Source organism: Oncorhynchus masou, chromosome 31 (assembly GCF_036934945.1).
Source record: "Oncorhynchus masou masou isolate Uvic2021 chromosome 31, UVic_Omas_1.1, whole genome shotgun sequence".
Classification (NCBI taxonomy): domain Eukaryota; kingdom Metazoa; phylum Chordata; class Actinopteri; order Salmoniformes; family Salmonidae; genus Oncorhynchus; species Oncorhynchus masou.
Genome location: NC_088242.1, coordinates 78,856,511 through 78,872,761, shown reverse-complemented (window position 1 = coordinate 78,872,761; position 16,251 = coordinate 78,856,511). Strand labels below are relative to the sequence as shown.

At 42.4% G+C, this 16,251-nt stretch overlaps 1 protein-coding gene and 1 pseudogene across 6 annotated transcripts; one reads left to right on the top strand and one right to left on the bottom strand.

The window, feature by feature from the left end:
• Nucleotides 1–887: 887 nt before the first annotated feature.
• On the bottom strand, nucleotides 888–5,713 carry LOC135525025 (U6 snRNA phosphodiesterase 1-like; annotated as a pseudogene).
• Nucleotides 5,714–5,895: 182 nt separating this feature from the next.
• LOC135524511 (zinc finger protein 319-like) lies at nucleotides 5,896–15,603 on the top strand. Of its 6 annotated transcripts, XM_064952105.1 has the most exons (4): nucleotides 5,921–5,984; nucleotides 7,846–7,991; nucleotides 8,693–8,725; nucleotides 8,946–15,603. In XM_064952105.1, exon 4 carries the CDS (start codon nucleotides 8,989–8,991, stop codon nucleotides 10,789–10,791), a length of 1,803 nt encoding a protein of 600 aa, XP_064808177.1. In that variant the 5' UTR covers nucleotides 5,921–5,984; nucleotides 7,846–7,991; nucleotides 8,693–8,725; nucleotides 8,946–8,988; the 3' UTR covers nucleotides 10,792–15,603. The 6 variants fall into 6 exon arrangements, with proteins under 6 accessions (XP_064808178.1, XP_064808176.1, XP_064808177.1 ...); XM_064952106.1 differs by lacking the exon at nucleotides 7,846–7,991 and having other exon boundaries at nucleotides 5,896–5,984; XM_064952103.1 differs by lacking the exon at nucleotides 7,846–7,991 and having other exon boundaries at nucleotides 5,970–6,061.
• Nucleotides 15,604–16,251: the final 648 nt, after the last annotated feature.

Sequence of the window (16,251 nt, the reverse complement as noted above, 5' to 3'; positions counted from 1 at the left end):
ATACAACAGTGTAACGGTTTATTAACCATTCTTTGCTAAACAGTAGTGTTGTCACGATACCAGAAGTTTTACTTTGACACCAGGTTTAGTATCGAGTATTGTGAATACCATCACAATACTCGATACCAACGATACCACAGCAAAAAACATAGACATAATTGCCAAAGTCATAGAATGGCATTTGATCCAGACAGATAAACTCAGCTATCACTCTGTTCAATCGTTTGGGCATCTTTTGATTTCATTATCATTACATTTTAAATGTTTTACGTCAGAATTTTCCTGAGACAGCCATGTATGCATTAATGAACCAATTATACAATCGACCAACATAATGGTAATCATTTATTTGAATAGTAAATCTCTATTGATAAACTGGGTAAATCAAGATGTACCCTAGGTCTATTCATAATACAAGTGAATGCATATTTAATAGGAGTGTGTGCATGTATTGACATATTGAGCTTCTTTTGGCTAATTTCATGGGGCTACAGATGACAATCCGTTTCCCTTCCATGTGGCACTTATTTTATTGTACTGATCAATAACATTTGTATAGAAGTTGCTTATTTTATTAAAGTGGGCTGTCGCTTTAACCAGTAATGACGTCATTCACAGAGGGGTTCGGCATGTCGGAGCCAATGATGTATATAAACCCTCGATTGCTGATGCTACTATGTATTGGTCATTGAGGTGCTTTGACGCCACCGGTTGGCAATATTGTCAGTCCTCCATAGGAATGAATGGCATTCTACAGTACTTCAATAAAATGTTTCAGGGAAAAAATGACATGTATTTAAGTATTGTGTTGTTGTCGTGGGGACAGTAACATTAGTAATCTAAAACAAATACACGAAGAAATGTTTTTATATAATTTTTATTTGTATAGCATGCATAATATTTTAAAAGTATGCATTAAGGTGTCTGTAATAGAATAAACATCACAGAAACAAATGAATAAATGCATTTCTATAGCTTTTAATATGGTGAGGGAGTGCCAGGATGAAGGCACGGTGGCTCCAACATCTAGTGTATATATAAATTATTGGTCGGAGCTGATGGGGTCACCTTAGGGTCATGATTTGACACCAGAAGAAATTGGTGAAAGAGAACACTGATGGGTTGGAATTGAATAGTGTATTTGTAATACGCTATATGGTTTTGTGTTCAGACCTTGTAAAAAGTGTCAAGGGTGAACTCCTCCATGGTGCCATCCACTGCTTTCATAAGCTCTTGTAGCTGAGCCTGTCCTGTGGAGACTTCCATAGCCAGTAATGTCCTGTAGGGGAGAGCAGAATACTAGATCGTAAGACTGATCTTACGACTACCGCCCCGTAGCACTCACTTCCGTCATCATGAAGTGCTTTGAGAGACTAGTCAAGGACCATATCACCTCCACCCTACCTGACACCCTAGACCCATTCCAATTTGCTTACCGCCCAAATAGGTCCACAGACGACGCAATCTCAACCACACTGCACACTGCCCTAACCCATCTGGACTAGAGGAATACCTATGTGAGAATGCTGTTCATCGACTACAGCTCGGCATTTAACACCATAGTACCCTCCAAGCTCGTCATCAAGCTCGAGACCCTGGGTCTCGACCCCGCCCTGTGCAACTGGGTACTGGACTTCCTGACGGGCCGCCCCCAGGTGGTGAGGGTAGGCAACAACATCTCCACCCCGCTGATCCTCAACACTGGGGCCCCACAAGGGTGCGTTCTGAGCCCTCTCCTGTACTTCCTGTTCACCCACGACTGCGCGGCAACGCACGCCTCCAAATCAATCATCAAGTTTGCGGACGACACAACAGTGGTAGGCTTGATTTCCAACAACGACGAGACGGCCTACAGGGAGGAGGTGAGGGCCCTCGGAGTGTGGTGTCAGGACAATAACCTCACACTCAACGTCAACAAAACTAAGGAGATGATTGTGGACTTCAGGAAACAGCAGAGGGAACACCCCCCTATCCACATCGATGGAACAGTAGTGGAGAGGGTAGTACGTTTAAGTTCCTCGGCATACACATCACAGACAAACTGAATTGGTCCACTCACACAGACAGCATCGTGAAGAAGGCGCAGCAGCGCCTCTTCAACCTCAGGAGGCTGAAGAAATTCGGCTTGTCACCAAAAGCACTCACAAACTTCTACAGATGCACAATCGAGAGCATCCTGGCGGGCTGTATCACCGCCTGGTACGGCAACTGCTCCGCCCACAACCGTAAGGCTCTCCAGAGGGTAGTGAGGTCTGCACAACGTATCGCCGGGGGCAAACTACCTGCCCTCCAGGACACCTACACCACCCGATGTTACAAGAAGGCCATAAAGATCATCAAGGACAACACCCACCCGAGCCACTGCCTGTTCACCCCGCTATCATCCAGAAGGCGAGGTCAGTACAGGTGCATCAAAGCTGGGACCGAGAGACTGAAAAACAGCTTCTATCTCAAGGCCATCAGACTGTTAAACAGCAACCACTAACATTGAGTGGCTGCTGCCAACACACTGACTCAACTCCAGCCACTTCAATAATGGGAATTGATGGGAAAGGATGTAAAATATATCACTAGCCACTTTAAACAATTCTACCTAATATAATGTTTACATACCCTACATTATTCATCTCATATGTATACGTATATACTGTACTCTATCAGCTACTGCATCCTTATGTAATACATGTATCACTAGCCACTTTAACTATGCCACTTTGTTTACATATTCATCTCATATGTATATAAAATATGTATATAAAATTTGATTTGATTTGACATGATCATGCTGTCAAATCAAGAAAATAAAAATAGGTGTTGACTACCGTGAAATGCTTACTGACAAGCCCCTGCTCAACAATGCAGAGTTAAAGTAACCTAAATTTGCTAAGTATAAAAGGAAATAGTGACAAAATAACAAGGCTGTATACAAGGAGTACCAGTACTGAGTCAATGTGCAGGGGTACGAGGTAGTTGAGGTAATATTTACATGTAGGTAGGGGTAAAAGTGACTGGGTAATCAGGATAGATAATAAACAGAGTACCAGCTGTGTATGTGAAGATTGTAAAAGTGTGTCTGTGTGAGTGGCGTCAATACGCATGTCTGTGTGAGTGTATGTAGTGTGTGTTGTAATGTCAGTGTAGTATTTTTTTATTTTACCTTTATTTAACCAGGCAAGTCAGTTAAGAACAAATTCTTATTTTCAATGACGGCCTGGGAACAGTGGGTTAACTGCCTGTTCAGGGGCAGAACGACAGATTTGTACCTTGTCAGCTCGGGGGTTTGAACTCGCAACCTTCCGGTTACTAGTCCAACACTCTAACCACTAGGCTACCCTGCCGCCACAGTATGTGTGAGTAGTCCAGTGAGTGTGCATAGAGCCAGTGAAATGCAAATAGTCCAGGTAGCCATTTGATTAACTGTTCAGCAGTCTTATGGCTTTGGGCTAGAAACTGATCAGGAGCCTCTTGGACCCAGATTTGGCGCTCCAGTACTGCTTGCCGAGAGGTAGCAGAGAAAACAGTCTATGACGGGTGGCTGGAGTCTGACAATTTTTAGGGCCTTCCTCTGACACAGCCTGGTATAGAGGTCCTGTATGGTAGGGAGCACAGCCCCAGTGATGTACTAGACCGTACGCGCTACCCTTTGTAGCGCCTTACGGTCGGATGCCAAGCAGTTGCCATAACAAGTGGTGGTGCAGCCAGTCATGATGCTCTCAATGGTGCAGCTGTAGAACTTTTTGAGGATCTGAGAGCCCATGCTACATTTTTCCAGGTTCCTGAGGAGAAAGAGAAGTTGTCATGCCCTCTTCACGACTGTGTTGGTGTGTTTGGCCCATGATAGATCCTTAATGATGTGGACACTGAGGAACTTGAAGCTCTCGAACCGCTCCACTACAGCCGCGTCGATGTGAATGGGGGCATGCTCGGAACAAGCTTGGCACATGGCAGGAGGCCTGTCTCACTCATCGTGATAAGAGATCCTACTATACCTGGTTTTATCATCATTAGAGTAGATCTTCAGCTTCTCAGCCAAAGAAATTAACCTATAAAAAAGATTGCAATCCCTTTACCTCATTCAGACTATTTAGCAGAGTATTTGTTTCCTGCCAGTATACCTCTGGTGACATGCATCCTCTTACCAAAATATAACAGAAAATAGTAACACCAATTCCACAAACAAAAGGGACAAAACATAAATGTTGGTTGTACTATAGCAGACCTTATGGCATGTGTCAAGCCTGTTCTGAGGGACTGTATGAAAGGCTGGATCCAATGATGCCTCAGAACCACTGTCTTAGACTGAGGTGAAACTCGTCTGTATGAGTGAGGGAGATGTCATGGGATCCTGCTACTTTAGTCATCTCATCAAGCAGCTCCAAGAACCCTTCCTCTGGGATGTCTAAGGAGGGACATAAGAAGTAGTGGGATGTTAAGACAGAGAGCAAACAACGCTTCAAGACAAAAACATTGTGCATGTGATGTGAGTGTATGCAGCTCTGAAGATAAGGCATTTAAGTAGAAAGTACACTTAAGTGGCCCAGTTTCCCCTCTCCTCTCATGTTTGAAAGAGCGAATCCGTCCACCATGTTGTATGTTGTCCAGTCTGTGGGTCATTATCTTCCTCTGTAAACATGTCCAGCACACTGCCAGGAAGAGGCAGTCTGGACTTGGAGTCATCTTCCTCCCTATGCACAGAGACACTTGCTGAGATGGGATTGTGATTGCAGATACACATGCATGAAATAATTTAGGACAATGCAAGTTAAATCAATGAGACAGCCTACTATGAAATCAATCAAACTAGTATACCTAATTGATAACAAAGTATAGTTTAAACAATGTTCGGGAAAGGATGCTACCTTGTTTTGGTGGTGTGTTCCTCTGATTTGTGCATTCTTCCTTAATGAGTTGTCATCTCTGTGCCAGTATCGTAGCCTTTTTGTTACATCCTCTAATAGCACATTTTCTATTTCCTCTTCAGAGCTGTTACTGTAACTGACTAACATTCTAATATGTAAAGCTTTCAATTACAAATTCATAAATAAACTTTATTGATTTCTGTCATAAAAATAAGAAATGGGAACATTGAAATATTTTTTTGAGGGAACACAAGTATATATAGATGATATACAATGGACAATCGAGCTTGGGGGTACAATATCACATTACAATTACACAAGGACCTTAAGGGACATACATACACTTACAATTCTAACAGCTTTTTTGTTAGTAGAACATTGGACCAATGAACAGATTGCGCAGGCTTGCGATATACTTCCGATAAAAAACAAACCGTTGCTGTGGTCATTTATGTCCCCCTGAAACAAAGTACCGTTCAAATTGGTTCCATATTCAGTGACGTTCTGAAAACATTTTCACAGTAGACTATATTGAATCATAATTTACATAATGGTAGTATAATTTAAGTAGCTGCTTATGTGGTATATTTTTTATTTAAACGTGATTATCTGAAACAACCTCTTCATATCAGCATCTTCATGGGGTTACAAAACATAGCAAGGCACCACACATTTATATAGCTTTCCCTTACTTACAATCAATAACATTATTTGCGAAAATACACAATATTACTGTACTGCATAGCTATAAAAATATATTCATTGAAGAAAGATAAGCTATTCGTTGCGGGTTCCGGGTGTATGTGAGCGTGCCAATTAAACCTTGATTATTCATGTTCCCGTGCCTGGGAAGGAACTCTGAGGCTAGTCAGTTAGTTAGCTAGCTAGAGTTTTATTTAAAAACATAAATCGCCTTTTTAAGCGGGAGGAGTATGGCCTAGTGATCACATTCTCTGGGCGTTGACAAAGTTAACCATTCTGGGCAAAATAGAATATTACACATTTAGTTGGGTCATTTAGAACGACACAAAAGCTCTCAATTTTTCGGCCCTGAATCCAAACCCGCTTGACAAGAGAGCGGACAGATATTCGACTGACCGAGGCTGAATGCGGATATGAAAGGAGGTATTATTATTGGGCCTACGAATACTTTTTCTGTCAAAATCGTCAGACGCTACAAAAAACTCCGCAAAACGTTAAAGGTATGTTACCAGCAATAATGTCCCAAATATGTTACTCATTTATTTACTGCGTCTATAGATCAGTTTAATACAATAGCTGAATATTTTCCAATCGCAACATTACAAGCAAACGCAACGTTAGCTAGCTCGCCATACAGATGTATGCAGCTATGCTTCTGCAAAATGAGACAGCGACTGCCGCCCGGCTCCGTTAACAAATTATGGGCTGTTTGCTTTTCTCTCTCGTGTGGAAAATGCAATGGCGTAACTAGCTAGGTAAATCGAGTTGTTTTTCTTCGGTTTACATTCGTGCGCAAACACCGACCAAATGGATGCTTATTGATTGCTATATGCATGTCACCAATAGTGTAATCTTGGGGAACACCGATCGTAAATCAACCCAAACCAATATGATTGACATATTCGGAAAGGAGTAACGTTAAGAGCATTATTAGACATTAGTGCTCAACCGATATAATGTTTTGAAAAATAGCCTGATGTACTCGGACGCACCATTTTAAATATTGTCTGTCTCCCTATAATACATATAAATAACAACTTGGACTCAGTGGAAGACGGAATATAGTACATTTAACGTGTTTCCCTCCATTTAGAATATGTTTCGTATGGTATGTATTAATTTGTGGATGTCCAAGTATGATGTTACAAATAACAATTCATATGTTACGAATTCCAATTTGTAAAATATGTTACGAATTTGTAAATAGGTATGATACGTTAGGTAGGTGGCTAATTTTAGCTAGGCTAGGGGTTAGGTTTTTATTTTTTTACATTTATTTAACTAAGCAAGTCAGTTAAGAACTTAAGAACAAATTCTTATTTACAATGATGGTAAACTGTCTTGTTAAGGGGCAGAACGTCAGCTCGGGGTTTCAATCCAGCAACCTTTCAGTTACTGGCCCAACGCTCTAACCACTAGGCTACCTGCCGGGTTGAGGTTAGATGAAGGTTTAACAAACATGCTAAGTAGTTGCAAAATAGCAACCCAGCTAGCAATGAGGAATCGGCCCAGAAGCGCCCTGTTCCGGGGAGCTGGAACTGATTGCATCGACCCGGAATTGGGTGTCGTACTCTGTCCGGAATCAAAATGAATGACTGCCCAGAATCGGATCAAGTACATTGAGCCATTTCCGTCTACCAACTTTGCCGGCATCTTACCAGAATCGCCCCAATGCAAATTTAAATTAATGTATACAAAATTACCCAATTTAGTAATTTTAAATATTTCTATTATATATTTTATACATACAAATTATACCCATCCACATAAAAAAAAACAATTTTGTCTCGATGGAAACACCACACACCTGGTGACCGTGTCAGCGTGCATGCGCCTCGCCTGCCACAGGAGTCGCTACAGCGTAATGGGACAAGACCATCCCTCCCCCACCTCGTGCCGACGATGGGTCTAAGGGTCACGGCCGGGAAGGGTCTCGAACCAGCGTCTGTAGAAACGCAGTTTGCACTATGATGCAGTGTCTTAGACCGCTGCGCCACTCGGGAAGTTCCAGCCACAAAGTTTTTAATGCTTATCAATTGCCTGTAAAAAGTATCAAAATGCTACACAGGACTTAAAGAATTTATTTTAAATGTTAATTGTATTTTTTAAATCACAGAAACAATGAGGGGGGAAATTAAATAAATAATGAAATGTTAATTATGTATAGCAGCCTGTGTAATCATCTGCCAAGGAGCAGCACTGATCAGCCGAGCCCCAAGTAATACATTTGGGCCAGATAACTCACTGGAATTGTCCTGAGCCCCAAGTAATATATTTGGGCCAGATAACTCCCACCGGAATCAGCCCAAGCTCAACCCCCGCATCCTAGCCATAAGTAATACTGCTGAAGGCGGCCCAGACTCTGAGCTGAGTGCCCCGACTCTCATCTGGAATTGGCCCAGATCCACTGTGCTAGCTGGGTACAAAGTAGTAAGTAAAGTTGTCCGAGATGAGATTCGAACATGCCGCCTTTGGGTTGCCAAACGTTTGAGTTTTATATGCCCTCCCAGACCAATCATCCTCCTTTAGTTTTTGCTTGAAGTAACCTAACATATCATAGTAATTTGAGTGTAGCGGATTTACATTTTACTATGTTATGTCTAGTCTATGAGACCAGGTTGAAAATAAGGGGTTTTGATTGTTTGGATATGGCTATCTTGTTGTGTGTTTGTGATGATGGATCATTAGACAAGTAAGCAGGAATGAAGTAGCCCTCTACAGCTGCTTTTAATCTGATGGAAGGATATAGTAGTAGCAGTGTTGTTTTCTGACCTGCTTCCTCTGAAGTCTGTGGCGGCAGGTAGGCTAGTGGTTAGAGTGTTGGACTAGTAAACTGAAAGGTTGCTCGATCGAATCCTCGAGCTGACAAGGTAAAAGTCTGTCATTCTACCCCTGAACAAGGCAGTTAACCCACTTTTCATAGGCCGTCATTGTAAAAAATAATTTGTTCTTAACTGACTTGCCGAGTTAAATACATATTTTTTTCTTAAGTCTATCCTTTTGGGCTCTGATAATTATTCTGTTGTCTCAGGGAAAGTCTCTGAAACTGAGATATTGCACTTCTTCTAGGATGCCATACCGCACACAGTACTAGTGAATAGTTTAATAATAATTGTTCCCTTTTTCTGCAGTCATCAGAAGAGGACTGAAGACTCATGGAGACAGTGGGTTAAAATTTTCTAAATTTAAATGTCTTTGCAGCAGGTGTTCTTCCTCTGCATATAAATTTCAGACACCCAATCTATTGCATCCTAAAAACGAGCCCTTTTTTTATATGTATATATTTAGTGATGTTCTCCACCGAAATGGCAGACTAAATTACTGACTTTCCACCCTACCCACCCGTCCACCAATCAATGTACCTTTGATTTTTCTTCATAAAAGCCCCCACTACGATACAAAACTGAATCCCTACACAAGAGCCAGGATGAGTGAGGCGTGGCAGCAGCATGCTGTTGCTCCCCCTCCAGTGGTGCACACCATACCACCGGGGGCGGAGAATGCGTTGGGCTGCGCCGTCTATGGTATTGTCCTGCAGCCTGACCCCGCTCTGCAGCAGTCGCAGCACCAGCATGGCCAGCAGCACAGCCAGCAGCACAGCCAGCAGCAACACCCTACCCAGGTACAGCAGCCCTCTCTGCAGGTAGGGGGCGAGGGCGGTCACAAGTGTGGAGCATGCGGCCACGACATCTCCCACCTGGCCAACCCACATGAGCACCAGTGTATGGTGAGCCAGGACCGCTCCTTCCAATGCACCCAGTGCATGAAGATCTTCCACCAGGCCACTGATCTGCTGGAGCACCAGTGTGTGCAGGTGGAGCAGAAGCCCTTTGTGTGTGGTGTGTGTAAGATGGGCTTCTCCCTGCTCACCTCGCTGGCACAGCACCACACCTCGCACAACAGCACCAACCCCATGAAATGCTCCATCTGTGAGAAGACCTACCGACCGGGCTCCTCTGGGAACACCACACCTTCCTCCTCTGCCACCAACCCTCAGCAGCCATCTGCTGATGGAGCCTCTTCCAGTGGGAGTGTGGCAGTGGGATCCTCTTCCTCAATTACATTTCCATCGGCCCGTGACAGGCCCTACAAGTGTTCCGTCTGTCAGAAGGGTTTCAGGCACCTGTCAGAGCTGGCCCGCCACGAGCGTGTGCACACTGGAGAGAAGCCCTTCAAGTGTGACACGTGTGACAAGAGCTTCAGCCAGTCCTCTCACCTGGCCCATCACCAGCGCACCCACAGCTCTGAGCGCCCATACAAATGTGCTGTGTGTGACAAGAGCTTCAAGCACCGCTCCCACCTGGTGCGCCACATGTACGCCCATTCCGGAGAGCACTTGTTTAAGTGCAATCTGTGTGAACTGCACTTCAAGGAGTCTTCGGAGCTGCTGCATCATCCATGCCACCCACAAGGGGCACGCCCCTTCCGCTGTGCAACTTGTGGAAAGGGCTTCAAGCGTCCATCAGACCTGCGGCAGCATGAGCGCACTCACTCTGAGGAGCGTCCCTTCCACTGTGAGGAGTGTCAGATGAGTTTCAAACAGCAGTATGCGCTGGTGCGCCATAGGCGCACGCACAAAAACCCATCTGACCGCCCCTTCAAGTGCAACCTTTGTGACAAAGGCTTCTTGCAGCCATCCCATCTGCTGTACCACCAGCACGTCCACGGCATGGAGAACCTGTTCAAGTGTGCATCCTGCCAGAAGGAATTCAGTCAGTCAGGAGAGCTGCTGCGCCACAAATGCGGTGAGTCGTCCTCTTCATCTAGGGAGACAGACAAGCCTTACAAATGTGACGTGTGCGGCAAGGGATACAAGAAGAGTTCGACACTGCAGCGACATCAGAACTCGCACTGTCAAGAGAAGCCCCTAAAGTGCTCCCTATGTGACCGCCGCTTCCTGTCATCCTCAGAGTTTGTGCAGCACCGCTGCGACCCGTCCCGAGAGAAGCCCTTAAAGTGTCCTGAATGCGAGAAGCGCTTCAAGTACTCGTCTGACCTGAATAGGCACAAGCGTGTCCACACCGGGGAGAAGCCCTATAAGTGTGCTAGCTGTGATAAAGGTTTCAAGCAACGGGAGCACCTGGCCAAGCATCAGAGTGTGCATTCCAGAGATGCCCAGTTCAAGTGTGTTTGGTGTGGAGAGCGCTTTGGAGACCTGGGAGCTTTGCAGGAGCACACAGTCCAGCACACAGCTGAAGGAGGGGGTTACCCTGTGCCACCTTGCATATAGTCACGCCCCTCCGCTCTGTACAAGTTCATAGCAAACGTCCCTGTCTACCATTAATTTGCAGCACCCAGCTTAACACACTTGAACTGGGCATCTCTGGAGTGCACACTCTGGTGCTTTCCAGTGATACCCAGTTCAAATGCTTTGGAGACCTGGGAGCCTTGCAGGAGCACACAGTCCAGCACAAATCTAAAGGGAAGGTTACCCGATGGTAGGTTACTCTGTGCCACTTCTTATCGAGTCCATAGCAAATGCCCCTGCCTACTCTTAATTTGCCCCCAGCATATACAATCCATACCCTCACTTCCCATCTGAAAACTGATACCAGTCCACTTCCCCACCCTAAGAAACCCATACAATCTATAATTGTTAAAAACAAAAAATAGAAGTCACTGCCAAGTGTCACTGCTTTAGGGCGACTGTCTGAAGGACAGAGGAGACACCAACAAGGATATGTCTTTCACTTCAAACACTAGGGTGGATGTTCTAGCCCAGGTCATTTACTCTTATCTATCCTTACCTTCTTGAATCAACTTCCTTGCAAGTGAGGAAAAAAATAAATGTAAATCACCACATTCGCCTACATTTCTGTCTATGAAAAGCTTTGCATTTGTACATAAATTACCTTGTAGATTAAAAAGAAAAAAGGCGATGTGGACCAGTTCTCCTTGTGATGACCTGCTTGACTGGTGTGTTGCACCATGACCCAGAACTATTCTCTTGCCAACAGTGGTTGTCACTCTAGAATGCATCTACAGAGATCCTGCATGCATTAATGTTCCATTCTCTTACCCAGGATACTCAAGACTTTTATGATTGCTAAGTTTCAGCAGCTGCTACAGTCTACTGATGGCCTCTTGCTTTTTTTATTTTGGAATCAATGACGCTGTATCAACTCTGATATAAAATGTTTTGTTTGGTGGGTGGAGGGTTGAAATGATTGTGTATTGGTTACTTTTCCACAACCTAATCACTGTAGTAGCAGTGTATGCATATCAGGAAATGGAACCGGTTCAGGGAACAGAACCAGAAATATCACTAAAACAAAAATGATGATCAGAACCGGGAACGGACGTGATCTATACTGTTCTGGAACAGAACCGTTATTTTAAAAGCACGGGAACCGGGTAATAATGTTATTTTACATTCCAGGTATTTTTTTACAGTCCCACAAACGCAACAATGCGCCTATGCAAAGCCCTCACTCTGTCACTCAGAAAATCGTTGTGTGTGTTTGTAGTTTACCTGTCCCTCCCCCTCCGAAGCCCTGTAGCCTACTGACGTTACATGCGTGATTCAGAAATGTAGAGATTTTTTATTAGAGAAGAATGGATTAACTTTATCAATGCTGGTTAACTATAGTATCCTTATCACGTTTCTCATTGTTTTTTATTTGAATTCTGATGCCGCTCTGCACACACAAGTTTGTTAGCTAGCTCTCGTCCAACTTTAACACAACTCTTCAAGTTCAAAGACATTCAAAGTTCCTTCATATAAGCCGCTCCTCCGTAGGTATAATTCTGTGGGCCTAGTTCAGATAATGCATGTCATCACAAGATGCCCAGCACTTCAAGCCTCCTCCTCCAACCTCTCGATCTTTCCCCACCTGGAAAATTTCAATCGCATCTCGCGCCCTACACTTGTTTACACATGCAGTAGATGTCAGACAGCTATTGCTTGTCCGTGCCATAGCAAGCTGCTCTATCCTCACTGATTGGTGAAGTAATTTAATGTTGAGCTAAATGTAGAGGTTTAAAAAGGAATGATATAAATCATTACTTTCTTGGGTTTGAACCGGTTCAGAACATTAATTTGGCTGGTGGGAACAGTGCAACATAATGTAAAAAATAATGGTTCTGTTCTTCAGAACGAAACAATTGGAAAATAATTTTGGTTCCAACCTCTGACACATATACAATAAAATCATACACCTCTACTCTTTGCTTAAGTATTTTTATGATTTTTTTTTATGTACACGAATCAACTCCCAACTAGAAGTGGTTTATTTTTTTAATTGTTTTTGTGCTATTGTGAAATATTACAAAAGTTTGTGACTGTATGTGGCCATCATTGTGGCAACTATAGTTTGTACCAAAACACCATTGTACTGCAGCAAATCCCAAAGGTGTGGAGATTAACCAGCTGAAGTATCAAGACATCTCACTGGTATATAGAAATATATATTTCACACATATACAGTTCATATTCCTGCAGAGATCAGTGAAGAGTATCTGTGCTGAAAATATCTAAAACCTGATCAAGCTTCCTCTTACAGTACAATATGTATGTGAGTATGTTTACCAGTTTGGTTACAGAAGTTGCATAACTGTTGTTTCTAAAACTGCATTGGCTGTTTTGTATGTTACAACTTTTTATCATATGAGGACTTATTATTTTCAAGTCATAGTTATGATAGTGGTATATGTTGCAAGTTTCCAAGGAGAACATTCTGTCTCTAAGCCCTACAAGGATTCTGAACCCTGGTGCTCCTTTGTGTTTATTTGATGAATGATTGTTGAATCATGTCTGTGAAAATGGAATCCTGTCTGTGAAGTGGATTGTATAAAACATACATCTGGTGTAGAATTTTGACAGGTCTGTATAGTTTAACCCCAGTTATGTCAAACTTATCTGCAGTAGATTTGTGCAGATCATTTTAAGTTCTGGATTTAATAGCCTTATTTTTTTATAGCATCCTTACCAAAATGGGCTGCTTAAGCTTGATTGCAAAAGTTATGGATTGACTCTTTGTAGTCTGTAAGTGGTAAGACAACTAATAAGGCAAAAATCTGTGTCAACTTTGAGGGCGAATCAATGTGGCTCAAAGTGTTTTTTTTTTTTGTGTGTGTGGGGGGGTCTTTTTTTCAAAGGAAGTATTTCAAGGGGATGTATTTGGTTGTGGTTTGAGTGCAGTATTGAAATGATTTTATGATAAGGTAATGCTAACTTTGAGGAAGGTTCTTTTTTATAATCAGTTTCAGTAGACTGTTAAACTGGGGTCAGGGTTATTTAGAAACCCATTCTACTCCAGAACTGACTGCCTCAATGTTGTTGCTCTGTTTCATGTACTGTGCTGTGTTTTTTTTGTTTCCTCCATCGTCACCTGAGGTGGGCTAACAGTTTGTCATTTGTCTGTCGTCATTCGTCTTTCATCTGGCATTAAGACCACATCAAAAAGCAGTTGCGACTTGAATTAAAAAGAAAAGTACTGTATATGTTTAGTTTATATACATTTTTAAAAATGATTTTAATCTATATGAATATTTCCATTCTTGGGAGGAGGTAACAGGGCCTTTTAGGATGTAATGGGAGGAGATGTTTGACTGATGGAAGGGTCATTAGGACTGTGATTGACATGACTTTTCATCTGGTGTAGTGTATAACAGTTAGCCCCTGCCTATTGACCCTGCTTTCTCTGTTCGGTGCATGCCTGTTGTGTTAGTTCCTGTAATATTTCCTAGGTATTAGTGCTTCAGATGGCACTTATTCCACATAGCTTTTTTCAAATTGTTATGTGAAAAAATATTTGTGACAATGTACCGTATGTGTACATTCATGCTAAATTATCTGTATGTAGCATTCATTACACACAGCACTAACAAATAAACTTTTTATAAAGGGGGGGGGTGTCATGTATGTTTTAATTGCAGAGGGGACTGGCATGTATTCTTTCAGGGTTTTTAAGTATGTAGATTAGGTAGCTAAACAATATGACAAGATGTGTACATTCACTAAAATCAAATGTTCTAATTTGTAATAGGGTGTGTAATGCTTGCTTAAATATAGACTGTAACATGTCATTTATGCCACCCAGAAGAAATACACTGCACTTAACATTGATAATGTAATGTACAAATATAACACTCATGTAGTTAATTGTAATCTCTGTTAACCCAGAACCAAAATCTTGCATAATTTGGTCAGATGCTATTTGTTTATAGAGTCAACAGTAGAGTTGTTACGCTGCAAAATGTTATTCAAGCGTTCACTAAAAGCAACAAGTTTGGTACAGCTGTATACCCTGAAAATATTTAGATATGGAGCCACTGCAGATATGGTCCCGGGGGGGCGCGCTTACCAGACGTTTTTCAAAGTGGCCTCTGACTGTAATACTTAATATACAATTTATATAGAGGACTGCTTTGTGGTAAAGGAACCAAATTAGTCAGAGCTGAAAAGATTTAGATATTGAGTCACCCCAGATTTGGGCCAACTCACAACATGGCTGCCGACTAACTATTTTACAGTTCAGAAGGGCTATTTTGAGAAATGCATTTGGTAGAGAAGTAGATTTACATGGCCTGTAAATATTTTGATGCTGAGCCACCATAGATTTGGCCCCCGGGGGCTGTGGCAGGCATCTTTGAAAACTACTGCCTAGCAGTACCAATATTTTACAATGACTATTTTAAGAGAAAGACTCCAAATTTAAGACTTAGGCTTAGATATGGAGCCACTACAGATTTGGCCCCTGGGGCTGTGATGGCATCTCACAAAATGGCCACTATCGGTAATACTTTACAGTTTTGATGGTTTTTTTTGTTAGAGAAACACAACAAATTTAGTACAGAGATGAATAGATCTGGCAGCATTAAATTCATTTTACCCCAATTAGGCAAGATGTTGTACTGTATGTTTTAGTTTAGAGATTCTTGTGTACATCTCCCAATGTTTTGGTAACATACCTGCTATTGGTTTATATATGGCATTGGTTGATGTACATTGTACAGCATACAATTGAATACAAGCTGTCTGGTCGGGTCCAAAGCCACAAGATTTTGTTTAGTAGACAATAAATAGTAAGTTAGCTGCTCAGTTACAGTGCTTTTGATTCTGTGCTGATCTCTTTTGATATTCTGTTTTGCTCCACTGATCCAATAATACAGTGTATTCGGGAAAGTATTCAGACCCCTTGACTTTTTCCACATTTTGTTAAGTTACAGCCTTTTTCTAAAATTGATTAAATAGTTTTTCCCCTTGTCAATACCACACAATACCCCATAATGACAAAGCAAAAGCAGGTTTTTAGAAACGTTGGTTGTCCTTCTGGAAGGTTCTCCCATCTCCACAGAGGAACTCTGGAGCTCTATCAGAGTGACCATTGGGTTCTTGGTCACCTGCCTGACCAAGGCCCTTCTCCCCCGATTGCTCAGCTCTAGGAAGAGTCTTGGTGGTTCCAAACTTCTTCCATTCAAGAATGATGAAGGCCACTATTTTCTTTGTCTTTCAATGCTGCATAAATGTTTTGGTGTCCTTCCCCAGATCTGTGCCTCAACACAATCCTGTCTCTGAGCTCTATGGACAATTTCTTTGACCTCATGGCTTGGTTTTTGCTCTGATGTGCACTGTCAAATGTGGAACCTTATATAGTCCAGGTTGTAATTTTTATTAGGATCCCCATTAGCTAATGCTGTGACGCTAGCTAATCTTCCTGGGGTCTCAACACCAATTAACAAGACATTA